We start from the raw sequence: 27,967 nt of genomic DNA on the forward strand, positions 1-27,967 counted from the left end.
TTTTCGTTTTTTCCTTCTTGTTCTCAGGGGAGGAAGTAACCTAGAAACTTTAGGAAAAGCTTGGCAGCAAGTCTGCTGCTGGAGTGTGTGGAGCAGGCTGCAAATATTCTGGGCAGGGAGGTGGGAGATGCAGGAGAGGCTGGTTTGGTAGGGCAGAGGTGGGCTCCACATAAACTTGTTACACACCAGCTCAGACAGTGTGACCTGTATGAATTTGGGATGAGATTGATGCTGACAGAGAGTAAAGCTGTCACAGGTAGTGGATACTTGGCTTGGGAACACAGATGCTATCAAGTGATGATGAGGTAGCTGAGGCTGGAGGATCCCTCTTGCAAGGGGCTCTAAAGCTGAGGGAACAAGCAGAACAGCAGCAGCCTTGTTTAACTGAGCATAGGTAATGTGTATTGTAATGATCTGAACCATGTAAGCATGTTGATGAGCTCCAGTTTAACTCCAGATGGTCAGGAAAGAGGTGCTGGGAAAGGCTCACTTGCCCAACTGTTGACTGTGGTGGTCAAAACAGTCAGTGCAATCTGCTGTGCAGGGAAATGATGCTGTGGAGTGGCAGCTCCTTCTATACAAACCAAACTGCACATACAGCAAGAGCAACGTGATTTGTGCTGCTTATTTCATCTCCAAAGCAGAAGGGAAAATTAAGGAAAATGAGGGTATCAGCTGTGATAGGCTAAAAATGAGGTTTATTTTTGAGAGGAGAATTCAGCAACTGAGAGGAAACTGGTTTTTAAAATTTTTTTTATTATTAACTCACTTCCAGGGAAAAGGGATTAAAGACTGAAGGTAGGCAAGCTATAAAAGTTTGGTGATGCATCTACTTACTACAGAAATAATTCCCTCCAGAGCAGCATGGATTTTTACACTTAGATGATTACAGACAAAGCTTTACACACGTGTTTAAGAGATTAGCTGTGGATTGATCTTGCAGAGTTTGTAAGTGCACTGGTCTGATCTTACAAGGCATTTTAAGTAAATGCTTGACCTCAAACTTCTGTGAAGCCTCAGTGGCATTGTGACAACTATTCTTTTGTTTTTAGGATTAAAACCAGTATTGGTAAATCTGCATTCTCTTCCCATACAGTGTTTTGCAATTAATCACTAACATTGAAAACACAAGCAAAATCTAGATGCTTAATTGAAGATAGATTTTGAGATTTTTTTGCTGAGGAAAAGAGCCTTCTTTGGGAAATGAAAAGCCTTTCTTACAGAGCTAGTAAAGTATGTTAATCCTTTATTGACTTAAATGATACAAATTTTATTCAGAACTACCAAGGGCCCTAAATATGCTTGCAGATGCTGTTCAATCAAATATTTGCTTTTCTTTTTTACTTCTCTTACTCTTTTATATCTTTCCTTCCCCTCTCAAAGCAGAGCTGTTGCTCTGCAGGGTGAGTGGTTGCTGGGCTCAGTCCCAGGGGAGGATGGAGTTTCCCTGGTGGAGAGAGGGACACACTGAGTGTTGCTCACCCAGGTTTTGCACACACCTGACATTTTTCAGACCTCCTAGCAACCCATTCCTTCACACTGGGGCTCTTCCCATCCCACCTTCTGATGCACTACTCTCATAAATCCAGTGTTTGAGCATCCCACTCCTCTTCAGTCCTGCCCACTACCATTATTGTTCTGCATAAGAACAATAATGTTCTTTTCATATGTTTCGTTTCCCCTCTTCATTCCTCATCTGTCTGGGAAGACTGTCATGCCAGGAATCAACTTTTTACCTTTGAAGACAGTCCAGAGCAAAGATCTGGGAAGGTGTCATGTGTCCAGTGCCTGCAGGTCCTGGGGCTGTGCACTACTGTTAGCAGCTGCTCTTGGAAATACCTGCCATGGTCTTTCACTATCATAATTTTCTCCACTGAAACCAAAGCCAGGGGCCTTCTTGCCTTTTCATACCTCAAATTAAGAGTCAGTCACAGGTATTGTACAGAAGCTACAACACTTCAGGCAAAAAGCAAACAATTCTTGTGTTGTACACAGAATTTTCTGGGTTTGGCGTGCTACAGGACATCTGGTTTTATGCAGATTTTAGAAAAAATTTCTGGCAATACCCAGAAAAGAGGTCTTTGCACCCAGTACACACAACTTGCAAAACTAAGACATCTCTGCGAAAGTTCATCCCAAAGAATAGATGAACTACCCTAAGTGTTTGACAAGATGAGAGGAAATGGCCTCAAGTAGTGCCAGGGGTAGGATTAGGTCAGATATTATGAAAAATTTCTTTCCTGAAGGGGTTATTAAACATTGGAACAGGATGTCCAGGGATATGGTGAAGTCATCCTCTCTGGAGGGATTTAAAAGATGTGTGGATATGGCACTTGAGGACATGGTTTAGTGGTTAATGTGATGGTGCTGCTGGGTTGGTGGTTGGGCTTGATGATTTTAGATTTTAACGAGCCTGCGATTCTGTTAGCACTAATTTTTGTTTTGTGGGAGAACAGCCTTTGCACTTGTCCTGTTTGGGGCTCCCATCTCCTCTTTCTAATGGCAGGGTGCAGCTGCAGCCTGATCTCTCCCTCTCCAAACACTCCTGCTTTAAAGCCGAGGCTGTTGTGCTGAGCCAAGCGGATTTTTCCTGAGAAATGTGAACGGAGTTTAACAACAAAGGTGTCTTGGCAAGATGATGTGCACAATGACTAACATTCTGCTTTCACACCTCATTGGTTTTCACAGACATTTTAATTGTACTGTGAAACCAAGGCTCCCCTCCCCACATTTTCTTCCTGCAGTCGTTGGTTTTAGTTGATTTGTGTCTGGTTACGCTGACTGGAGTTATCAGGAGAGTCAGTGGTTCAGATGCTGTGGTGGTTGGGAGGCAGGGAGTCAAATCTATACTTTGGCAAGGAATTCCACGTTACCCCAGTAGCATGGAGCTCTGCTGTAGTGAGGGATGGATACCACCTTCCTACATCAGGCACATGCCCTGGGTTGATGAATGTGTTGTATATTACAAAATACAGATGCTGTTCTTATGCAGGCTAAGTGCTTGAGATGTACTGGAGAACTTAAAGGACAAGGGAACTGCAGAGCAGTAAAAGTAGACAAAACTCTCAGTTCTGTTTTCACAAACAACTCAGGTCACAAAATCTGAAGGATAATCTGCTACTTGAAGAGGAAAAAGGTTTATTTCATTTTGAATTCTTTCACCTAAATTGAAGTGTTATTAAACAGAAGATCTCATGATCTTGAATGGCATGAGTTAAATTCTGGTGGAGGTCAGGGGATGAAATGTGGCAAAATCTGAAGTTTGGAGGAATTTTGCCCTGCGGTTTAGTGTCTGGGTGGTCAGGTGGCTTAGTATTGTGCTGCTAAATAATTCAGATACAAGGTCACAATTCAAGTCACTGTGACAAGATGCTAGTTCTAATTACTAGGGAGCATCCTTTCTTAGTCTGCTGGAGCAAATTTCAGGGGAGATATGGTGACCAAGTGAAATTTCATGCTTGGGAGGACACTTTTGGTACTGCTCAGTGGTTTCAGACTTACCAGGACTCAGCCTGATTTCGTGAGAGCACTGAGGTGAGGTCAAACAGTTTTACATCCTCCTGTTTGGTTTATGTTAGATTTTTAAGTGAAGCTGGAGGGAGTTTTATTGTTTCAGGCTCAAAGAAGGCAGTTTCTCCCACTACCCATGGTCAGACATTTCACTTAGAAGAGGAGTTTTAGCCAGGAGGTTTCCTGAGGTACCTTTTGTGATCAGGGGAGATCCGAAGTAGGAGATGGAGGCTTTGGAGCTCCTGTGTGGTGGTGACCTCTCAAGGCAGGGTTGTGCTGCAGGCTCACAGGGGCACAAGGATCAGTCACCCAGTTTCTTTTCAGCACATATCCAGGAGGAAAGCAGGGCCCCTCAGCGTTGTTGGGTGTCTCTACTGAGCACCCTGAATTTCAGAGCAGCTTCTCAGACTCCTCTAAGCAATTTATGCCATGATGGGAGCAAGACTTCTTTTTCTGAGCCGAGATCTGATTGTGGCGTAGATCACAAAGTGCTTTGAGACAGCTTTGAATATGGATAGAATAAAATCCTTCCTGCTGCTCAAGAGCATTGAAATTATTATGAAGAAAGTTGCTGATTCCTCTGAACTCTCTGATAGCATTAACATGTATTCTTGTTTCTCTCTAGCCTCAGGCAGCTTTACAAAGAGATGTGTTTAAAGTGCAGACGTTCACCCATACCCAGCAGAATGTGCCTGATGTAAAAGGATGTCTCTGACTGTGTGTATGACTTGCAAGAAGCATAATACACATTTTGTAGATTGTGTGTTTGGCTTTTTTCACTTGCTGAATGTCTCAGGGTATTTGTCTCTTTTGTTGTATAGCAATGAGCCCAAGTTTTGGAAGCAAAATGCTGAATGCACAGTAAATGAATTTTGCAGAACTGGGTCACCATAAGGTTCTTCCTTTCTCATCTTTAAACCCCTGAACGATTCTCTCCTGAATGGTGGTTGTGTGTTCGTTGTTGACAGTTTATTTGATGTGTAACCCTTAGGAGGCTGCAGAATACTTCAAACCTGTTCTTAAACTGTGCAGACTAAAAATGCTCATTAAGTGTTTTGATAATGTTGGATGATACTCTGGCACAATAGCTGACTATGCAATATTTGTTGTCTTTTCCAGACTAATGGACACATATCTGGGAATGGAGATGTCTATCAAGAAAGGCTGGCTCGTCTGGAAAATGATAAGGAATCTCTTGTTCTGCAAGTGAGTTGTCACCAAAATTATTTTTTTCTGCTCTTACATTCACAAGACTGTCTGATAGTATGTGAAAAAACCTCTGAGAATTTATTTGGAGTTGTGATGTCTTGGACAGTATTCAGAAGACTTGCTGGTACGTGAGAATTAACCCAGATTAGGGAAAGGTGTGAATTTAGAGTGCAGGAAAAATCTAAAGGTCTTCTTTCTTTCTGTGTATCTGTTCTCTTTGAATTTTGTTAGTGGAGCACGTCTGCAGAGCAGCCACCTACTTATATCCATGTGTAACCTTAAGATCACTATTTCCCAGGGCCATTCACATGATGTCTGTATCAGCAGACAGTTGTCCTGTCGTTAGGAAAGGCCAGCAGGCAGAAGGAGACAAGCAGCTCCTTGGTGGTCCTGCTCACCTGCTGCTGGGCTGGACTAGGTCAGCCCTGGCTGCTCTGCCTGCTGCCTTCCTCTTGCTATTGGAGCCAGGAATACCTGGCACCCCTTGGACTGCACAGGTGGCATTCCCTGATGTGGGCCCAGCCTAGGGGCTGTGACAGCACTGAGCTCTGCTTTAGGCAGCTCACCTTCCTTCCCAGCAGTACTGCAGGAGGAACCTGTTGAAAACGAAAAGATTTATTTAGAAAAGGCAAAATGGGAATCTGTCTGCAGTCTTAAGAATGTTGTCTTGGTCTCACCCAGCCTCTGGCTGTGTGTTTTAACCTTTTATTATTCTGAAAAGGGGAAAGTGCTTGTTATGGTACACTGTGTGCAATCACTTGGGAAGGAGAATAAATTATAAACAATGAGGTTTATGTGGTGGTTAAGGTAGGAGCTAATGGGTTGAGTTAATGTCACAGCAAAGGCATAATTATTGGAAGTAAAATGTAGCAACCACCTCTTGGGAAAACTTCCAGTGAGGAGGGGAGCTGCAGAATTGCAATGTGTGTGCCAGAACTTTGACTGAAATTCTAGTAGGTGTGAGGGGAGAGCCTTCTCTCCTCTCCTGTTTCTTTTGCCAAGTGTTGTATCCACTGCAGAGCTCTTCTTTTCCTCCTCCACTTCCTCCCTGCATGGTCCCAGTTAATTTTTGGCCCAACCAGCTCTGTTGCTCACCTGCAGTTCTTCAGCTGACACATATGGCACAGTTGCAAGGTGTTAAACCTGCATCCCTTTTTTCCTGCTGTCCAGGTAAGTGTGCTCACAGACCAGGTGGAGGCCCAAGGAGAGAAGATCCGGGATCTGGAGTTCTGCCTGGAGGAGCACAGGGAGAAGCTGAATGCCACGGAGGAGATGCTGCAGCAGGTATTTCACAGTTCCATGTCTGTCTTGTCTTCATTCTGCCTTAACAAACTTTGGTGAGAGCAGTGCCCTTCAAGGTGTTGCAGCCCTTGATGTCTCTTAATTAAGGGATAATTTTCTACCATACTGGCTTTAAAGTCTTTGTGCTTAGTAATGTCAGTGCTGCTTTACACTGCAGAAATCCAATTCTGCCCTCCTTTGAGTCCTTCCCCACAGAACTTCCAAGAGCCTTGGATTAAAGCCTCTGGCAGGATGGGTGGATTCCCCTCACAGCTCCTCGCTGCCCAGAGCAACTGTGATGACAGACAGGCTTTTTTCTTGTCCTGGCAGCCTGCCTGTGATAGTGCCCCTGTGATCCCAGATGCATCCTAGGTGCCTGGAATCTGTCAGATGATAATAGCTGTGTCTTAGGGCTTCACATAGTGCAAGGATGAGGGTGATGCTATTCCCCATGAAGGAGACCTTTAGCTGTCAAAATAAATTACTACTTTCTTCCCCTTGGGTAAATAATTCCATTTTCTTCCTCTTTATCTTGAATCAGGAGCTTTTAAGCAGAACAACTCTTGAAACTCAGAAACTGGATCTTATGGCAGAGATTTCCACTCTGAAATTAAAGCTTACTTCTGTAGAGAAGGATAGATTGGACTATGAGGACAGATTCAGAGACACAGAGGTGAGTAAACCCCAACAGGAGAAATTGTGAAAGCTGTGTGTGTCTTCACATTACCTGAACATTTTATGGGATTTTTTTTTTTTTTTGTCAGGCAAGAAGGGACTCATCTTTAAGGTTAGAACATGTTCCTTTTAAAGTAAAAAGCATCCTCTTTGTTAAATTCTGGGTTTACAAAGGAAGATTTCCAAAGGCAGGTTTTGATTCTGGCTGTCAGGTCTCAGGAGGGATGGATTTAGGTTGGATTTAAATACAATCACGAACATACTGCACTCTCCTGACCTCACATGAAACTGTCACCTTCTGAGTAAGGCATGTCTGAGGCAAAAGCTTCAGCCCAGTGCAAGTACAAAAAGCACCCATGTGCAGAGACATAGCACAGTAAAAGAACTTTTAGTGTTAATAGAGTTGCTGCCAAGCTGTGGGATGGATTCCTGTTGCCTCCTGTTACCTTTCTCTCTAGTTGGGTGACAGGTGTTGTGTGGAGGATCATAGCTCTGCCTTCAAAGCAGCTGATTTTGCAGTGCAGGAGATCTCTGTGCCTGGCATTGCTGGAGAAACTGGCAGGGGGAAGGGTGAGGGAAATCACTGAAGGTCTCCTGCATCTGTGGGAGGTGTGTGTAAGAGCTGGCTGCTCTCACAGCTCTCCTGGAGCTCTGCCCAACAGAGCTCTACTCTTTCATGAATTACACACACAACAAATAACTCTCTGTGGGCTGACACTTACTCTGAGCAGCCCAAATGAGGGATAAACAAGCTGGCACCAGCAGTAAATGGCTATGGGGAGGCAAGGTTTGGTCCAGATGACCACAGAGGGCAGGTGCTTTCCTACCTGGGTTCTGTTGTCTCTTCCTTTGCAAACACCCTGTGGTTTCTTGTGCCTTCCAGAACTGATAGCAAACATGACTGGGCTTCGAGTGATTTGCTTCATCTATATCTATATCTATCTATCTATATCTATCCTTATTTTTATTCAATATTGTGGAGTTCTCCTGGTCTCCTCCTTTCTTTGTTTCCCCCCTGAACTGCAATCTCTCCATAACTTCAAAGCACAGCTCAGCATAGCAAGAAGGTGGACATGGAGCTGCTGGTTCCCAGAAAAATGGTTCCAGTGTGGGAAGTACACCACAAACTGGAAATCTGTAATCTCTGTGCAGGAGGCTTATCTTCTATGAAGACTTTCCTCTTTTAAATACTTTGAAGTGCACTAAATGCCTTTGATAAAAATAACCTAAATTTTATTTAAATAGTAGTTACTGTAATTAGGGACTGTATGGTTTATAGCAAGGGTATTCATGCCAAAACTAATGAACTATGACTAAGATGCTTCTCCCTCCATTTGAAAACCAGAATGATGCAGTTTAGTGTGATACATATTATTATACTGTTTCTTCTTTATTTCAACACTTTAGGCTCAAACACTGGAAGGGATATTATGTCTTAATTTTCATTTGGTTCACTGAAATTATGAATGTATAATTAGTATAAAGGGTCTCAGCCCTTAAAAAATCTCTTAAGAGACATATTGGAGGCAGTCCTTACTCAGAAGTACACAGTATTTTATTCAGTGTTGATCTAATTATATTACTGTTTATCGATTATTTTAGAAGAGCTGAGTATTTAAATGAATATTTAAAATTTTGACCCTAAAACACATTATGGCATTTATATGGAGTGATTGAAATGGAAAAAAATTCATACCAAACTAGGAAAGCAAAACTATGAATATTGCTTCTGGTTTTATTTAGGGAAAAGAAAAAAATTCATGTCTGACAACTTGGAGAGCTACTGTCTCCTACAGAATTACCATTCTGATTAAATCCTTCATACTATCCATTTGTTACTTATGTCTGTCGTTGCAACTTCCCATTCCAGCTTGGTTGGTTACTCATTTTCCCCATTCTTTGTCTAAACAGATGCCTCACTAGATCTTTGTGCTCTAGGATTTGCTGTCTAGATGTTCACAAACACCCAGCCTTTTCAAAGCTAATTGTGTGCTTAATAGAGATTTGTAATTGTTCTGTTCTTTGAATTATTCCATTATTTCTACTTTCTCAGCAGACACCAGCATTATTTTCCTTGAGGAACACAGGTGGTCTGAGCTGGGCTGAGTTTATGTAAGAAAATACCCTGCATGGGAGTTTATTTAGGAAGGAGTCCATAGCCAGACTGAGCCTTTGAAGCAGCAGCTAGAGGGTAAAACTGGCTCACTCACAGGGAATTCTTGGTGATTTATCCACCATCACCTCCAATCTGGCTGCAAGATAGTTCTGTTTTCTGTGTCACACTGGGTATTTTTAAACTCACGTAGTTCAAGTGACAAATATGTGGAGAGCAGCCTCAGCAGTGAGTTCCACACATCATGTTTTGACATTGGATCATGCTACAGGAGCGAAAAGCCCCAAATGAATCAATTGTCTAGGAATTTCAGGTGTACCTGAATTAGAAAGTTATAAATTAGAAGCTGTAATTATTAAAAGCATTAAAATGTTTTGTATTTTCACTTCCCTCCTAGTTCTGAGAATTGAACTTGGATCTTTCTGAAGAACTACAGATGGTGCTTTCTTAGCATCAGGTTCATTAAGCACAAAATTAATAACCAGAGGCTTGTTTATAAGCTTAGGCACTGTGGTGTGGGGCTGGAAGGCAGATATTATCAGGGACCCATGAATACCCTCTAAATGTCAGCTGCTGGCTTGTCAATTTATAGATATAAATCTCTATTACTATTAGCTCTGAAAAATTATGCTTAGAGCTGTTAGCTCAATGTACAGCATTGCTTGACATGGATAGGGTTTGCCTCAGATGTAGGAAGGAAAGCAAACATAAGGACCATAAAAATTCCTTATTTGAGGGTGCTGAGGTCCTGGCACAGGTTGCCCAGAGAAGCTGTGGCTTCCCCATCCCTGGAAGTTTCCAAGGCCAGGCTGGATGGGGCTCTGAGCAACCTGGGACAGTGGAAGGTGTCCTTGCCCATGGCAGGGGTGGAACTGGATGGGCTTTAAGGTCCCTCCCAACCCAAACCATTCTCTGACCTAGAGGATGAGGAGGCTTGATGGAGAGCTTAAACTCGGGGTTTGTTTGCTCAAGGGGACTGGGGGCACTCAGTGACCCCCAAACCTGGCAGGATCCATCAGGATGGCCAGCAGGTCGAGCTGCTCTCGCAAGGAGCTCAGATGTGAGTTTGTGATGGCTCTGAGTTTCTTCCAAGCCGGGCTGGATTTGCAAACCCAGATGTCCTGGTGCCATTGATGCTTTAACATGGGTGCCTTTGCTTGATGGCTCCTCTGGTCAGCCCTCAGTAAGAGGGCTCTTTTAAGTGGTGGAAACACTTTTTTATAGTGCAATACTTCATATTTTGAAAACGCAGGTGATGGCTGGTGAGCCTGGGGTGAGAGGGACTGCAGAGGGGAGGATGTGGCTGCCACATGTTGAAGGATGTCTGCCACTGTTTTCCATGCACATCCTTACTTTTGGGCTCCAGGCTGCTGAACAGAGAAGCAGGAGGCCTTTCCTGGCTCTCAGCACTTCAATTTGTCTCCCTTTGTCCTCTGCCCTCTTACATTTGGTGCAGTAACACAGAAACTGAGGAACTCAGTTCCTGGATATCTAGGAAGCTCTGAGTTGCTTGACTTGGTGATGGATTTTGTGTATTGAGTTTCTTTCATGCCTGCTTTTCTTGTTGTTGCAATCTTAGCTATTCTTCTGTTTTGTTTACTGAAGGTCTTTGTTGTTTCTGGTTGTCTTTTTCCCTCCATTCAGGATTTGATCCAGGAAATAAATGAATTGCGGTTGAGGGTGGGAGAAATGGACAATGAAAGACTCCAGTATGAGAAAAAACTGAAAACAACCAAAGTAAGTGAGGCTGAGGGAAGAGGCAGAGAGGGGTGTAAATCAGGTTTTAGGATTTGACTCTTTTCCCTAATCCTTGCCTGCACCCTGCAAAATCCTGAGCACTCTCAGGTCCTGGGGTTTCATGGTTTCTCACTTAGTAGCAGTGGCTATTCCCAATTTCCATGCTGTGGTTAAGGGTAACTTACCATGCTTTTAACAGTAACTTTATTACCTATTTAGACTTTTGTTTCACATATGTGTCAAGAAATAGCAGTTGCAGTATGTAAGGTGTATGCCACAGGTTAAAAGCAGCTTTTATTTTCACCTATATATGCTAAAAATAAACCACTTCTGAAGAGAAAGCATTCACCTAAGTGAATTCTAGCAGCCTGTTTCTCTAACTGTCTAACTTCTCTTTTCCATTTAGCCTTGTCTCTTTTCTACCTTTAGTTTTCTCTCACTCCTCTGTCTCTGTTACCAGTCTTTAATGGCCAAACTTTCTAGCATGAAAATCAAAGTGGGTCAGATGCAGTATGAAAAGCAGCGGATGGAGCAAAAAAGCCAGATGCTAAAGGTGTGGTAGTTTCTGGGTAATGCTGGGCCTGTTTTGAATCCTTCATGTTCCACCCTTTACTGGTCTGTCCTGCATTGTGCTGTCATGCTGTGTTCTTCATTAATTACTGTGTGTCAATATGCAGTGTGCCCTTCCTCCTTAGATGTGGAAAGCTCTTGATGTAGATATTCCTTGTAAACAGCTTTTACATTGCAGGGGAGAGGATTTTCCTGCTCTGAACCTTGCATGGGTTACACATAATGGCATTAGACTTGGGTTAAAATCACTCCACTTCCAAGGGAAGATTGCCTTGTCTGTATCTTACATCCATTATTCAAAGAGGACTTTGTATCACCCTTCTAGAGAAAATGTATTCATGAAAACGAGCTGGGAAATAGTGATTCTTTTATACAGTCCCCTCTCCCACATGTAAATTTGCATATCATGTTTCTAATTCAGGGGATGAAATACACATTGACAACCACATGCAGCTCTAGTTGCCTGTAGGTATAACAGCAGCTTCTCAAGTGACCAAGAAATGCTCTTGTTTTGGAGTAGCATGGATCCTACACTGGCAGAAATCCCATCATAATCAGTGCCAACTTGGAGCACTGGAGAATTGCAGTTATTGCCCAGCTACTGTTGTGGAAAAGCTTTGATTTCTTGACAATTTTAAGATTTTTTTTTTTTTTTTAATGATACTTTAGAGCAAAAGAAACCAACTTCAGGAGATTCTGTAGCTGGGCCATAGTTTGGGTTGCAGACATCACTATGTATTTGCAACAGATCATCTGAGGGTAGCTCAGGAAAATACCTAAGCCACACTATTCTAGTTTGGTTTATTCCATTAAGAATTCATTTAGAAGCTGTAAATGCCAAAATGATGAGTTTTGCCTTGTTTTGCTTTGTTTACAAACTGAACAAATTAAATTTTCAGTGTTGGGTACAGTTGCAGTGAGGGTCCTGTCTTAATGATGCTGTTGCACGTGATATCCTCGGACATCAAAGAAACATGTTACTAAACTGGGTAGGATTTGACTCAAATTTTAAAAAGTTAAATGCATGGATCTGTGCCAGTCACTTGCTAGTGCAGATGGTTGGATCTAAGTTAAAACTTAGCAGCATTTTTCTAATACACCTCAACTCCCCCAAACACCATCTGTCTTATTCCCAAGAATCTCAGCTCCAAGTTTTATTTCCTAATGCTTGATCATCAAACTCAAACTGTGGCAGAGGTACCACATTTTTGTCTGAAGTGCTTTCCAGTACGTGTCCATGTGCTTGCTGGTGTTGTGATTGATTTTTCTTCTGTAGAAGCAGTGGTAATTTCTGAAACTGTCCTGGTATAAGCACAGTTGCAGAATTGTTCAGCTTCAAACATGCAAAATGCCCTATAAATGCCAAAAAATATATGGAAATGTTAGCATTCAGCCTTTTCACCTGCATTTTTTTCCTGTCTCTACAAGGTTCAACAAATAAGAAAACTGCTTTTTTTTTTGGTCCCTTTTGCTCTTCAGTCTTTAAATTTTGATGTGAAATTTCTTTCAAATTGTACACAAGACCAACAGTTTCAGACCACAGACCCCCTGTTTTTGCCCTGTTATGGGCTCAGAGGTCTGTTGGGATGTTCAGAGTCACTTGGTGGGTGCACCCTCAGGCAGTGTTAAATGTCAGGGACCCTCAGCCATTTCCACCAGCTGAGAGCCTGTCCACTGTACTTCCTAGGAGGGAGTTGAGGGAACATCTCAGCTGCCTGTGGAAGCTGTCACTGAGTGGCTCTGTCTTTACAGGATGAGCTGTCAGCTCTGAAAGACAAACTAGAGCAGAAGGAAGCTGAGGTGAAAAGGTTGCACGAAAAACTGGTTTGTAAGCTGAAAGGAGAAGGGATTGAAATCCTGGACAGAGGTAAGAAACAGGGACACGGCTCTGTCACTGTGTCCTCCCCAGTCACCTTATCTGAGATCATGTTTCCTTGTACAGGAAATAACTGATAAAAGCTTCAATTTTCCTGAACTTTGTCTTGATGTTTACCTCTTGAAATGTATTTAGAGGGTGTTGACAATGCAAGTGCTAAACTTACTGTCACAGCAAGGTCTTGGTCAAATTTAAAAAAGGCAAAAAAAATCCCTAATTAGCTCCTTATGTGGCTTGCATGGAGCCTCAAAAGATACAGTTTATACTGGCTGAGAAAAATTTTAACTGATTTCAACAAATGCTCAAAAAACATTGTGTTGAAAAGAAACTTCCTGATAAGGAAGGGGGAAAACCATACTGCTGACCAAAGTGTGATGTGGACCTGGCTTATGAGTAGGTGAAATCAAGGATCGATTGTGAATTTGTGTGCTCATTAAGTCTAAACCTTAATTAAGCTTGAATTAGCACAACAGTTTTACCTGCTGGGTAATTCTTTTATTGGCTTGTAAAGAAGAAACTATTAGTATTTATTAGTATTTATTTGAGGGAATCTTGGATTGAGGACTTACTTACTTAAAACCATGTTTTTTTTGTTAATACATCACAGACATTTTCCACAGACTGTTTTGTTCTGATGCAATTTCAATTCTGAATACTGATAGTTATTGCTGGTGTTAAGATTGTGCTTTTAAAGTATGTTTTCTAGAAAAAGAAATGCACAAGAGATTAGTCTCCTCCCCTGACCTGAGGAGGAATATGCTGTGTGTAGATTGTCACATTTTATTTCATGAAATGGTGTTCTCAAAACCACTGCCTAAGATCACTAAAAGTGACCACAATGAACTATGATTCCATTTTTTTTAAAGAACATTTAAATGTGAACAGGGAATGACTTCACTGCATTCATGACTACTTATATAGGGCTTTTTTCCCTGGGGAACTACTTGAACTCTTATTACCCTTTGGTCCTCAGCTTTATGGCTTTCAGTGTAGCTCAGCAGAAGATCTTTTGCTGTGATGAAACATGTTTTATCTGCCTTGGACTGATATTTGAAAATGCTCTTTGCAGATAATAAATTATCTGCCTCATTAGCTGAAAGAAGTGGGGAAGAGTTGATTCATTAAGTATCAATAATGTCTTAAAAGTTATTTCATGTCATAACCTTCATGCTAATTTCCAATCCAATGGATTTTCCTTGCACAGATGAAAATTGTAAAAAGAAGCTCAAAGATAAAAGTAAGGTTCCTGGTGTCTTTCCACGAGCATTTGCATTCCAGAAGTGCTTTCCAGAATAGCTTTCTGCATGTGTTTGCAAAACTCCTTTAACAAACATTGTTAGGTTGCATCATCTATAACCCTTAGTTACACTTACAGTAAAACTGGAGAACAAGGGTGACTACATCACACTTGAAACACAAAGTTTTCTGAAGAAAATCTGACAGATAAAGGAAGATTGGGTCTTGAGAAGGCTCACAAAGCAGTTGTCTCTCAGTGAAATGCAGTTGCAATCCAGCAGACCAGTTTTTCAGCCAGCATAACTGAGGGAAAATCACTGGAACTGGATCAGTTACTGGTTTAGCCCAATGTGTCTAAATGTCTTTCATCTAGAAAGCCAGCCAGGAAGCTTCTTTTCTTCTTGTATGTCATTAAGGAAGAGAATGTTCTTCCTGCTCTGTTTGCTTTCCATGAATTTTTAGGAAGTTGAAACAGGGTTTTTTTACTTGTGAGTTTGGCCACCTGTCTACATTTGCAGTGAAATTTAACTTTTACCTCATTCATGCAAGGTAGATCTTTAGGAAAAAATGGAGATTATTTCCATTCTTTTTGAATTCCTAGCCCACAACACCTCCAGAAAATACATGTTCCCATGTATTTATACTTCTTGGTAAATAAGGATTATAGATGAAGCACTGTTGTCTGTGTTAGGAACTTTTCCCAGGCCTGAACTGCAATGTCATTTTCCAGCATGACTGCTCATCACAGCAAATACCTGTGCCCTCCTCATTGCTCCATCCATACTGGACTAGGGCTGAGCATCACTGCACCATGCTTCCTTCATCACATCCATTAATCCCTTGGCTTTGTGACATGTTCTTTGGGGTGGTCATTTGAACTGTTGTACTGAGGATCTGTTTTATTGCATTCCAAATGTAGTATTTTTTTGTTGCTATTGTTTTTAACTTCTTGTGTTGCAGGTATTTGGTTATTTTAAAGATGGAGATAGCAAAAGTCAAGCAGTAGTTTTACTCTTGAATTTTCCATTCCTGTAAGACTTGGAGAGGGGTGGGAGGAGAAAGGAAATTTCCTGGATTTCAACATTTAATTGATAAAAATGTCAGAGAAGAGGTTTTGAAGACAGATAGCTTCCTTCTTTGTGTTTGCATCTAAAAAGAATTTAAGTGGTGTGTGTTTTGTCTGTAAATTTGTCATTCTACTTTCAGATATTACTGAGTTGCTTCTAGATTTTGTGTTTTTCTTATTTCCTTACACTGTCTTATTTAAATTGACTTGGAGAACTGTATTGTGTTTTTAGATATAGAGGTACAGAAAATGAAGAAGGCGGTAGAATCTCTAATGGCAGCAAATGAAGAGAAGGTAGCAAAGTCATTATTTTTTCAGTAATCATTCATCAGATTGATTTAAATCTCTAAGAAAAACTTCACATGAACTTTTCACAATTCAACTGAAAAACAGATTTGTGAGCATGAATGATTTTCTGCAGTCAGAAATATCAGATTTGTGAGAACATATGATTTTCTGAAGTCAGAAGCACTGCAGTGCCTTTAAGGGGCTGTGAGCATTTATGAACTCTGTACAGAGTCCTTACACTGTTGTTTTGTTGAATTCAGTGTGGTCAATTTGCATTGTGTTCTGCAAATATAAAGATCTCCATATAAGTACCAGATCACAGGCTGCATTTCCAAAAGGGCTTTTCTGTGAAGTATGAATTATTTTCATACATGGTTTTATGCTTTCATATGCATGTGCATTTTGTAGGATGTTTTCTTTTGATCACCAAAGCCCTAAATGCTTTGTACATGGCAAATTTATTATGCTCTACCTTTGACTTAACAAGGGAGCTGAAGTCCACTTTCAGGGTTGGGACAGTTCTGGTTATTAATCAGATGGTAGTTTTTTGCTAAACACAGCTTCTGATATTTCAAAGCCTCTCAGCATTCTGAGTCCTGTCCCATCCACACTTCCCATTTCTTTTAGTCTCACAGCCAGTTAAATTAAAGATCTAGTATTTCTACTTCTTTTTTTCTGGGGGAGGAAGCACAGTCACAACTTCTTTTATTTTAGGATCGGAAGATAGAAGAGCTTCGACAATCTCTGAATAGGTACAAGAAAGTCCAAGACATGGTGATACTGGCTCAAGGTAAAAAAGGTATTGTACAACCAAAAAAAAGTGAAACTGCTCCTGTCCTTTAAACTCCAAGTGTGTTATGGTGGTCAGCTTAACTGTGTGACTGAAGCAGAAGCTATGTCTGTACCACAATGTGCAATGGCCCATTCCTTATATTCTAAGACTGGTGGAGGATTCCAGACCCCTTCAGAGGAGGAAGATTGTCAATAGCCCAACAAAAGTGAGGAAGCAAAATATGTATTTTTGTGGTGTTGGGCTCACACCATGCTAAGTGTTGGAGAGGGAGAAATTCTTAAATAAGTGCTGTCCTTTCTTGCAGTGCTGTGCCTTCAAGCACAGGAGAGTGTTAGAGCAGACCTTGATTCTCTGGGAACTGTGCTCCATGGTCACTTCATGATTCAAGAGATTTCAGGCAGTGAAAAATGGGCAAGAGAGGTGTGAACAGACCTTGTGTTTTGGTTCTTTGGCAATGAGCATTGGATTTCTGCTCACCTTTTAGAAAGTATTGGTTGTCTTTCACAACCAGTCCTTTTGGTAGCATTGAGGCAGTTCAGGAGCATCAAGGGTGGAAGGAGCAGAGGATGCCAACACTGGTGTGGGATTCAGCAGTACCTAAATGAGACACACTCAGTTTGTGGCAGGCAGCAAACCTGATGTGGTCACTTCTAGGCTGGTGATAGACTCCTGAGCAGTGGTCTGCATTTTTCCTCAGGGTACCTTGAAGATACCACAGATGCCTCTTAAGTTTCAGGCAGACTCGACCTTCTGGTCTTTTCCTTAGTAAATAAGGAAAATAAAGTATTTAGAATGAAAATCCAGAACAGACAGAAAAGAAGTTCTCCAATTTATTCAACTTCTTGAAACTGATGCCACTAAATGCCCTGAAGGTGTTTGCTGGGCTTTTTGACCTCCCTCTGTTCCAGCCCTACTGTGTTGTGATGGTTGAATTGGGAAGTGATACTTGGCCATTACTTCTTTTCTCCTGTTGCAGTCTGTCCTAAAAACCCAGCAATCAAATCTTTCCATTTTTGGCCCATAACTGAGCATGCTGGCTGCAACCTGTGTGGGAGCAAGGGCTGGAAAACCAACAAGTTTCCATGTTCTCCCCCTTCAGGCAAGGAAAGTGAAAATGAAGACTTGAATTCAGGGTCTGTTTCCACTGGTTTATTGGACACACCAAGTCTGGCTGACCCAGAGAAAAGCCCATCCCCAACCCCAGTAACAGCATCTCCAATCCATGATGAGTTCAATGTGAATATTCATGAAGAGGTAGGGTTTGTTTTGGTTTTTTGGGGTTTTTTTGTTTATTTAATGCCATCATTCCTTGAAAACACTGCTTGTGCTGAAGTCATATTGCAGATGACAAATCTCAGGTTGCCAAAAAGATTTTTTTTTCTGGGTTTCACAGTTTTTTGCAATGTCTCATATCCTTTTGGAGAAAGTAGTTTTCTTGTGAAAGCTGCTGAAGAATTTCAGTTTAACTTACAGTAATTTCACGACTATAAGGTGCACCTTAAAACCTAAAATTTTGATGGAAACCCGGAAGTGCGCCTTGTAATTCGGTGTGCCAGATATATCGACAGAGTTCAGAAATTTGCTGACAACCTGGAAGTGCGAGCCGGTAGCCGCACAGAGCTGTGTGCTGCGCCAAACTGAGCCTCGTGGAGCCGCGAGCTGCGCCGAGCCGAGCGCCGAGCCTAGCCGCGCGGAGCCGTGCAGCCGCGCCCTCTCCTTACCTGGGTGAGAGTGGAGCCGGCAGGTTTAATAAAATGAGTGATTTTTCTCTGTACTTTTTTTTAGTTTTTAGACAACGTTTAAAGACTACCCTGATCCGTGAAAAATGTTTGCAAATTGAGCACCTGCCAGTAAACCCCGTGATCGCACGATTGTCACTAATTCGTTACTTTGTTGCGCGCGGATCCTCACTGCAAAAAAAACAGTGCGCCTTGTAGTCCGGTGCGCCTTATAGTCATGAAATTACTGTGCTTTCCTTAATCCTCATATGGGATCAGGAGACAGCAAGTACCTGTATTTATCATGAGAACAGATCTAAATTACTTTTTTTTATTAGACATAGAAATTATTTTTCCTAACAAACGTAGCTATTTTAGGAGCTACATTTACTTCGGCACGAACCTGAAGTAAATATGTTGGGACTTTAATTAAATATATCTTGTATTTAAAAGGATGTAATCATAATTGCATCCGCTGAGTTAAATGATATGTAGGTAGTGGTTCAATCTGATTTTTAATATCAGATTTTCCAGTTAAAAAACTATAGATCTCTTCTCTAAGCTGCGAGTCAGAGCAGGGTCTTGACTTACTGAAACAGCAAGAACATGCTATGAAGAAAATGAAATTAAATGTAATGTTTAGCATCTTTTTTGTATTCTCTCAGTGTCTGAGGACAGGATTAAACCCTTCATGGTATCTGTGCTAGAGACAGATTTAGCAGGCAGCCTAAGGAGACTTGAGATTCAGGCCTATGCTCTAGTTTAGCTGTGCAATGATTCATGTTTTATCTGCAGTGCCATCTTTCAAGGAGTAAATAATTCTATTTCTATAAGGAAAAAATCACTTTTGAAACCTTATTTCAGATTTTTCTCTTCATGGTTTATCTGTTACTCGTTTTTTATTTATGATTGCTTAATTTCAGCTCAGAAGATTGTAACACATATTCTTCCTTCTTTTCAGAATTCCTTACAGATCCACACCAGCATTTTACAGATTTCAGTCCCTTCCTTCTCATCAGCATCCAAGAACTCAGAAACTGTTGCAGAGAGACTGAAAACACACCCTAGGCCAGATCCTGCAAGTGAAATGAGGTATTATGGTTTCCATGTATTTTTCAGTTGTAAATCCAATACTCTAAGGCATTTAAGGAGAGCAATAATCTGTCAGTCACTGAATTATCAAGTCATTAGCCCGGTAAACAAGACTAGGATTCCCTTGGCTAGCTGTAGCAAACCAAGCTAATGTTCCTGAAGTGCGTTGATTAAATTCTGAGTAAGCAAGGGCTGGCTTGGTTGCTGTTGTAGCAGCACTCATGGTCTGTATCAGCTGCTTCACAAGGAATGAACAGAAGGAGAGGCAAGCTGATCTAATGTAATGAAGGCCACAGAATCATTATTTTTGTCTAGGTTCGCATCATGGAAGTCTGGCTGGTGTGGTGTTGGCTCTGCCAGCCCTGGTGGTTTGTGCTGTATTTTTCACGACTGCTATAAAGATGGTTGTAAGGCACTTCCAGAACAAAAGGACTTCCAGCTTTAACATGAGGTGGGGAGGAAACCCAAGGGATGTGGGCCTGAGGCTGTGGCTGAGTTGTGGCACCCAGGGGTACCCATGCTTGGAACCAGTGACAGCTGCTGGGTGAGAAGTGGCTGTCACCTTTCACCAGCATTCCTAATCCTGCATCCTTCTTGTCCTGGGAGGAAACCCAATCCCTGCAGACCTGCACTGGCACTGCAGGGAGTACAGAAAAGCACTCCAGACACACAGCTCAACAAAGGCTATTCTTGGTTTTGTTTTCTTTTGGGTCCAAATCCCTGCCTTTATCCTAAGGAGTATCAAACACTCAAAATCCAGAGGCAAGGAAATTGTTGACTTGAAACAACCATCAATCTCAATGTGAGACATCAGTGCAAGCTGAATTTGATGTGTGATTTTTCCAGTTCCATTTGAGGAAAGGATCCTATCCAGAAGCCCAGCTTTGCTCAGTTTGTGCTGTGCATGTTCCTCATGCAGCTTGAGCCATCACCAGCAAGGATTTCACCTGTGTCTCCTCTTACCAAAAAAAAGCAAAGCAAGCACTGAACTGCAGCAAAGTGCCTGTGCTGTGGGCGGTGGCTAGGAAATGGTGATCCCCACTCCTTGTGCTACTGCAGATCCTGCTGGAATCTCTGCATTTATTGAAACTGAATAGTTCAGTATTGTCATCATTTTACAATGAGATTCGTCTTTTATGGAGCTCTTGAGCTCACCTTTGTCCTTTATCTTTTACAAGACTTGCCACCATAGCGGGGAAATTTGCCATGGGTTAATACCATAAGAGCTGAAGTGAAAACAGAATTAAAGCAGGCTGAGATCATAGGATTTCTGTCTCAGCTTTTTTTCATATCTTTTTTGTTTTTACAGTGAAGGAAGATCAACAGGTTCCTCCCCTGAAACTCATCTGTGTGATAGCCCAGTGTAAGTGCCATAATCAAAACTGCTCAGGGGAATATTTAAATGTGATGGTCAACTTGAACCCCCACAAAGCACCCCCCTCTATTTTACATACACATGTAAATAGGGCAGTTAATTCTAGCCAAGATGGTATTTGGTGGTGGTAGGTTTCTGCTTATGTCCCATGCTTTCATGGTCATTATTTTCCAGTGCTTTATTTGAGCACCTGATACTTCCTGTTACATTGTGAAGTGTCTCTGGTGGTAGACTGTCAATATACTTTGAAATTTATAGTTTTCCACAGTGCATGCACCCATTTTGTTTTTTTTTCTTTTGCTAGTGGGGGGAAGGTGATCAGCTGACTACAATGAGAAAATAATTTTCATTTCTGACACATATCCATATTCCCTAAAGCAGCAGTTATTCCAGTGTGGAAGCTCTTACAGTATCTCATTAAATTGCATGGGCTCTGATTACTGCATTTACTGCACTGATTACTGCATCTTAATTCAAAATATTGTTTGGTTGAGTATATCTCATCATGTATTATAATGCTGTCTTTCAAGCTGATTCCTTTGAGTGTCTTTATCTTAGCAAGTTTAATTCTAATAACTGAGCTTGGTTTTTATGTTGTTGCTTCAGAACTTCCACACTGCAGAAGTCCAGCAGTCTGAGCAGTCTAAGGAAAGAGGCATCTGAAGTGGTAGGTTTGGTCTTTTACTTCCTCCCATCTCCTTGCACATGGGTGTGACATCTGCTGTGACCCTGTGGGTGTAGTGTTACCTTCTGAGAAATTCTGAGTCAAAGCAGGGCTCCTTGTGGCATGTGTTGGCAGTGATCACCCACGTGACTTCTTCCATATTCTATTAAAGAAGAAAATCTGTCCTTGAAAACACAGGTGCTTTTTTTTACCTGAGACTCTCTTGCTGTGTTTTTGCTCAGATAATGAGGTGGGATTTTTTTACTGGATATGCTTTTCTGATTTAAGACAAGAAAAAAATAACTCCCACCATCACTTCCTATTCACCTGTGTTTAAGGTGAATAATTTTGGAAGGCCATGTAATTAATGCACTATAAAATACAGTCTGGGCTGACTGTATGTTTTAAGTAGGCAGAAACAAAATACTGAGCTGTTGGATCTCTGAGGATATGGGGATAGCTTCAGTTTAGGTTTCTGTGGAAGTGACCAGAAGCAGCTAATCTCTAGCTGTGCCATCAAATCAGTGATGTGCTCTTTTGTGACAGCCTGAACTCCTAGAAGCTCCTGAATTCCCTGGTGCCTCCTGTGCCTGGCAGTGTAGGGGGAAGGCTGACAGGACTGAAAATGTCACCAGAATCTGATAAGAGCTGGAGTTCATGGGTTCGGGCTCTATGGTTTTTTGCTTGTTTGGACAGACAAGGAGTAGAGGCTGTGAATGTTTTATCTACTTGGCTTCTACCCTGTCTGGTTCCTGCTCTGGGTCCCCTCAGGCAGCTCTGCCCATGAGTGCCTAATGTTCTGCATGTCACTAATCATGTGCACAGCTAATCCTTCACAAAGTGGACCAAAGCAACTGTGTTTCCATGTCAGCTCACTGACCTCAGACAAGCAAGACTTAATCTGTGTTAAATACAGCTCTGAAGAGATTTATTTTGGGGAAAAGGAACAGCCAGGGAAGGGTATTTGAGTCAGAACTTAACTCGGGGTAATCATAATGAATTGAATACTCTCTGTAAACCATGACTTCTGAAATGTCTTAATCTTTCCCAAACAGGACAGAGACTGTGCACAGAAGCCAGCAGAGGTAATGTGTGTGGGGAGTGATGTGTATCCTTGGAGAAACACGGGCAGTGAGGAGGTGTTGGGAGGCTGGGAGGTGTGGAATTGCCACACACAGTTCCAGGGGGGAATGAAATCCTTCAGACAGGACAGTGAGGATTCTCTGGTGGGTGTCACCATCAGTGGTGCTGCTCAGTGCTCAGCACTTGCCTCTTCACACATGGATTATCTTCCAGTCTGAGCATGAGGTTTCCAGCTAAGCTAATGATTTTCCCCCACTAGATAATTAGCAAAGCTAACCATTAAGCATTTTACTGACTCTGTAATTAACTTTGATTAGTGTATCTTTAAAAGTCTTTGAGTTTCTCAGTTGTCTTCTGTGAGTAGCAAGAGTGTTTCTGAAAGTCACCCTGTGGCCACATCTTGCAGTTCTTACCTCTAGGAACACCTAAGCAGAGGTGACAGACCTCAGACACCACTCATAGGATGAATGCTGTATTGATCCAAAGCCAAAGGATTATATTGGGGCTGTGAATGGTTTTGCTTCCTTCTTTCAAAGAGACAGTGAGACAGTTGGCAAGGCTAAATACTGCTTTAAATTGGCTGACTGGAATGTCTGATATCACTCTTGGCATTTTAACTCCTTAATATGTAGTTTCCTCTTTGCTTTGGCAGTGGACACAGTCAATTAATCCATTAATTAAGGAATTGCAGAGCAGTGTCAGACAGAAAGAGCTCTCTGACACTTGGCAGAGAACCAATGTACTGTGGGATGTTGTCTCTGCTTCCCACTGCTGCTGCAGCTGCCAGTGGGGGAGACAGAGACCCTGGGAAGCTGGAGAAGTTCAAAGCCTTGCAGGACTCTGTTTTTACCTTTCCCATACCTTTAAGTCAGCCTTACAGAAATTGAGGAACATCTTAAAGAGCACAATTTACTCTTAGCAGGTAGTGATAGTAATCCTGGGTCCTGAACATACGTCAGGGTTTAATCCCAGCTGACAACAAGGACCCCTCAACTGGTCCTCCTCCCTGCCCCAGTGGGATGGGGAGGAGAATAACAAAAATAAAAAAAAGATAGAACTTGGGGGTTGAGATAGGAACAGCTTAATAATTGAAACGAAATAAAATCATAATAATAATATAATAATAATTTAAAAACCAATAGTAAAAGGGAGAGGAAGAGAGAGAGAAAACCCAAAAAAGACATGTGATGCACCACAATACTATTGCTCATCCCCCACAGACCAATGCCCAGCCCATCTCCAAGATACAATTGGCTCCCTTTCCCAGTACCCCCCCAGTTTATATACTGGGCATGGAATTCTGTAGTGGGGAAGATTCCTTTGGTAGCTCAGGTCAGCTGTCCTGGACATGTTCCATCCCAACTTCTTGCAGCTTGCTGGCAGAGCATGAGAAAATGGAAAGTCCTTGACTCAGAGCAAGCACTGCTCAGCAACAACCCAAACATCCCAGTGTTATCCACATTATTCCCTACTACATCCAAACTCAGCACTGAACACAGTGTTGAACTATGAAAAAGCTAGCTCCATCCCACCCCAAATCAGGACAACATATTCAAATGAAGATCTTGTTTATGTTTTGCTTTATGGTTTTTACATTCTGTGTTCTTGTAGTGGCAGATGAGAAGGACTTCCCAGATTATCTGCCAGTGGTCACTTTGCAGGCTCTCAAAAGGCCTTCTGCAGTTCCCTTATATTGACTCTTTATCTCCCTAATTCAAGCAGGGTAAACCTCCTGTGGAAGGCAATAATTTTGCAACCCTCCCTCCCAAGTCTCCTTCTCACGGTGGCACAGGTGACGAGGACAGTTTTGGCACCCGCAAAGCCAGATCTTCCTTTGGCCGAGGCTTTTTCAAGATAAAAAATAACAAGAGGACTGCAAGTGCCCCCAATCTGGGTAGGTATTGTGCCTCTGCATCCAGATTCTGTGCATTTTGAAGCATCTCTAACTGCCTTAAGAAGTAGGAAAACCAGCCTTAGTCTTACCACGACTTGGTGGCACTTCTGACATTAGAATGTTTGGAAAATATCAAACAGCAAGGAAAAAAAATCACTGATCTAACAAGTATTTGATGTGGTTCAGACTCTGCTGTGGTATCTCCCCTGGGACCTTGCAGAGGCTTGCTGCTGTATAAAATGTGGACTGTCTGGAAATAGTTCACACATGGGATTTGTGGGCTTTTTTTCCCCTGGCTCCATCCTCAGTTTATCTTTCATAAGATTTTCAGATATACAGAAATAGGACAGCAGCACGCAGTCGTCTCTTGTTTGTTTTTTTTTAAAACTTAAGCAGCCTTGCAAAAGAGGTGGTGACAACAGGAACAGGATTGACAAGTCGTTCAAGATCATGTTGATTTTTTACCTGTAGTGTTGGTGGGGTGGTGTTTTGGTATTGTCATTTAGTGACATTTGCATATGACAAAGAAGTAAACAAAATGTTCTGCTTAGTGCAGAAGTCACTGTTGCCACTAACTGGAATTCTATTTATATTTACTGCTCTGCTCTAGCAGTCTTTCCAGTGATCCAGTTCAAGCATCCAGGGAGTCCCTGCACCAGATCTGCTGCCAGACATCTGAGGTGTTTGTTTTTCCCTCGCACGAGATTTAGGAATTTAGCTCTTTATTTCAGAAGCCCAAAGGGAGATAGCTTCTGCTTTGTTCCTACTCCAAGAGAAATTTAGATTTTTGTTCAAAATAAGTAACATATCTACACAGTGATGATATCTTGATATTGATGCCTATAGTTGCCTGTGACCTACAGCCTGGGAAGTTGCTAGCTTAATTGGAATAGATGTACAGTCTATTCTGAGGGTTAGACTCTTTGCTTTGGTTTATTTCATGTTTGCTTTTATGTAATCCCCTGTTTCGTCCTGAAATTAATTTGTCTAACAAAGCGCAGTACTTGTGGTAAAGGTGTGGAAGATGGGCAATCTAAATCAGGGTGCTGTGACTTGGAGTAAGTTATTGATTTATCCAGATTTCAGTGCTTCCACCTGTAAAGCTGCTGTCCAGATATTTGCCACCTCACAGGAGCAGTGAGTCCTGGAGCAGGTGACCTCCTTGGACTGAAGTGACTGTGGTGCCGTTTTTCCCTCCCCACCACAGAGCTCTACTGCACTCCTTTGTTGTGAAAGGGAGTTCCCCAGTGGATTGGTGATCCTGATTCCCTGTGAATTCAGCATTCGTGTGCCGCTTGTGTCTCACGTCCCTCCCTCCTTTTGTCCCGTACTTTGTGAGTTTTGAATTGTGTTTGACCTTGTGCTTCCACGTGTTCTCTCCCTTTGTGCTGCGTGTGGGTTTGTGCCTTGTGTGGATATCTGAAGATCGCAGTCGAAGTGCCAGTGCACCTACCTTAGGTACAGTAATCCTGCATGTCTGCCCGTGCCAGCCCTGTGCCCTGACTGCTGCTAACAGCTGCCTATGGCCACACACTTCCCAAACCACAGCCAGGCACCAGAGCTCTGCCCATCGCTAAAAGGAGTTTTCATGTAACCTCTGCCCTCTGCTAAAAGTCAGCTGTGCTGTTCCTGAGTAGCTGCTACTAATGAGAGATTGCGGGTCAATTTGCAGAGGCTTTTGCTGTAACTTTGAGCACAAAGTTACCCCAGACCCAGATACCAGGTGAGAATTGGTCATGCTGAGTTACCTTTGTGCTGCCACCTATCCTGGATCTGCTGGGAGGGTTTAGTGAAGTAGAAAATGAGCTGTATTTCCCAGGCATTCATTTAAGGGAGTTCTGTAGGCAAAGCATGTGTAATTCACCTTCTAGGTGTAGTTGTATTTACAATACAATAAAACAAATGAGAAATAATTGGGGTGGATGGGGAAGGAGCCATTCACATAGTAAATAAAAACCAGCCTTGTGATGCGAGCATTCCCTGGGTGGTTCTGGCAAGGGCAGGTGAGACCTGCCTTAGGAAGCAGCGCTGTGTCAGTGGAGTGGTGGCAAAGAGACCGAGTGCTCTGAGCCCTCTCTTTTGCTCACATGGCCCCCTAAATGTTATCTGTTCTATGGGGTTGTGTCAGTGCATGAAAAGGAGCCAGGTATGAAGAGCAAACAGCGCAATTCCCGCAAATCTCTGCTACTAATGCCACCCAACCTTGTCCTGGTGTTCTCTCTCTAGAATGCCATTTACCTGTTTTTGGTTTTTTTCACTTTACTTTCTACAAGTAAAGCAAAACCAACGAATGCCACAGCCTGGTTCAATGTTAGTGCTGTCTCTCTCTCTGGCAGGATCCCTGTGCTCCGTAGTGGCCAAACCAAAATGCCTGGAAATGATTTTTTTGTGTGACCTTGTTGCTTTGCTGCAAGGTTTGACAGGGTGGAAAATGGGACATGTTTATAGGTATTCTGGCAGAACCATCAAAAGGATGCACTGGCAAAGCCTAGAGTTTGTTACTGGTCATGGCCCTTTTGTGGCCATCTCAGCATTAACTCTGGGGCTTGAGACCACATGTCCCAGCAATATAAACTCTGCCTCAATGCATCATTTACTTTCTCCTGGAAGTCTGAGAGACCGTTTCAAACACAAGTGATGGTTATTTAATTACAGAGCTGTATTAAAAGATGCTGCAAGTGATTCCAGGCCTGACTGCCTTGCCACGGCTGCTTCAGCTGAACAAGCTCATGGTCTCACTCTTCCCCAGCAAGCAACTGGCATAAACTCCACGAGTAGTTTTATTCAGCTATCTGGCACTTGCTGGCACATCTCTGCTTATGTAGTCTAGTAGATAATGCAATTCTATTAGTTTTCTTTTTAAATGATCTTAAAATTGTTTTTTCCTCTAATAATTTAGCTTTTGTGTCAACTTTCCCTTTGGGGACAGGAGCCCTCAGGTTTGTTGTCATGGAAAACAGCTAAAGATCAAGGAATGGTTTTAGAGTGGGTGGTAATGTTGGGGGTTTCTGATCACAGATGCTTTGTTCACTCAGAAGATATGGTTCAGACAGAGCCTAAACTCCATGGTGTTCCTCTGAGGAGGAACAAAATATTCCACAGTTTGTAGAAGTGAGGGGAAGTGGGCCCTCCTGCTGGGTCAGGAGTTTTGTTGCTGGAATTTCCTAGCCAGAGAAGGAAATACTGCAGGTTATTGGGAAAGATACCTGCAGGGAAGTGACTTGGCTTTCTGTGCTGTGGGGACTCCTGGTTTAGTTCCCTGCCACTGCACTGAATTGGTTCTGGGCACCTACGTGCCTTGGCTCTGTCTGGGGAAGCGCTATAGGAGCACTCCCTGGGGAAAAGTAAATTTGGGATTTAATTCACTGCTTGATTCACGAGGTGAATTTTCCCACCTTGGATGCAAGGCACTTAACTGAAGCAGAGCATTGCCTTGGAGCATTACAGCCAGGCCCATGAAGGAGGAACATGTGGCGTTTCTCATGGATTTTCCCATCTCTCCTTGCCCCATTTTCTTGACATGGTGGCTGTCAGTAATTTGGCAGGAGTCATTCCCAAGGTCAGGAGCATGTCTGTACAGTCTTGCACAAGAGGGTCTTGACAGAGATTTTGTTTTCCAACAGCTGAGACAGAGAAGGGATCTGCAGACCACTTGGATCTGGCTGGCTTGCCCCCTCGCCCGAAAGAAGCAGACAGTCTGCAGATGACACCACCTTCTCCAGATTCCAGGAAAAAGGCCAGGGGAATCAAGAAGTTGTTTGGAAGGTGAGTAAAAATGAGATTCTCC

At 42.4% G+C, this 27,967-nt stretch overlaps 1 protein-coding gene across 14 annotated transcripts in view; it reads left to right on the forward strand.

Moving 5' to 3' along the window:
* The window catches only part of PPFIBP1 (PPFIA binding protein 1), a 101,915-nt gene that overhangs the window by 62,068 nt on the left and 11,880 nt on the right, over positions 1–27,967 (forward strand). For 3 of the 14 annotated variants that reach the window (XM_033057317.2, XM_033057318.2, XM_033057325.2), the window contains 17 exons: positions 4,630–4,716; positions 5,890–6,003; positions 6,542–6,673; positions 10,433–10,525; positions 10,986–11,078; positions 12,848–12,962; positions 14,176–14,208; positions 15,506–15,567; positions 16,276–16,360; positions 17,454–17,608; positions 19,034–19,164; positions 20,474–20,527; positions 21,146–21,206; positions 22,259–22,288; positions 24,006–24,180; positions 25,606–25,638; positions 27,804–27,945. In XM_033057317.2, coding sequence (XP_032913208.1) covers positions 4,630–4,716; positions 5,890–6,003; positions 6,542–6,673; positions 10,433–10,525; positions 10,986–11,078; positions 12,848–12,962; positions 14,176–14,208; positions 15,506–15,567; positions 16,276–16,360; positions 17,454–17,608; positions 19,034–19,164; positions 20,474–20,527; positions 21,146–21,206; positions 22,259–22,288; positions 24,006–24,180; positions 25,606–25,638; positions 27,804–27,945 — 1,595 coding nt within the window. The remainder of the gene's footprint in view (positions 1–4,629; positions 4,717–5,889; positions 6,004–6,541; positions 6,674–10,432; positions 10,526–10,985; positions 11,079–12,847; positions 12,963–14,175; positions 14,209–15,505; positions 15,568–16,275; positions 16,361–17,453; positions 17,609–19,033; positions 19,165–20,473; positions 20,528–21,145; positions 21,207–22,258; positions 22,289–24,005; positions 24,181–25,605; positions 25,639–27,803; positions 27,946–27,967) is intronic. The other 11 variants (XM_033057324.2, XM_033057326.2, XM_033057319.2 and 8 more) reach the window with 10 other exon arrangements.

This window comes from Catharus ustulatus, chromosome 4 (assembly GCF_009819885.2).
Source record: "Catharus ustulatus isolate bCatUst1 chromosome 4, bCatUst1.pri.v2, whole genome shotgun sequence".
Lineage (NCBI taxonomy): Eukaryota > Metazoa > Chordata > Aves > Passeriformes > Turdidae > Catharus > Catharus ustulatus.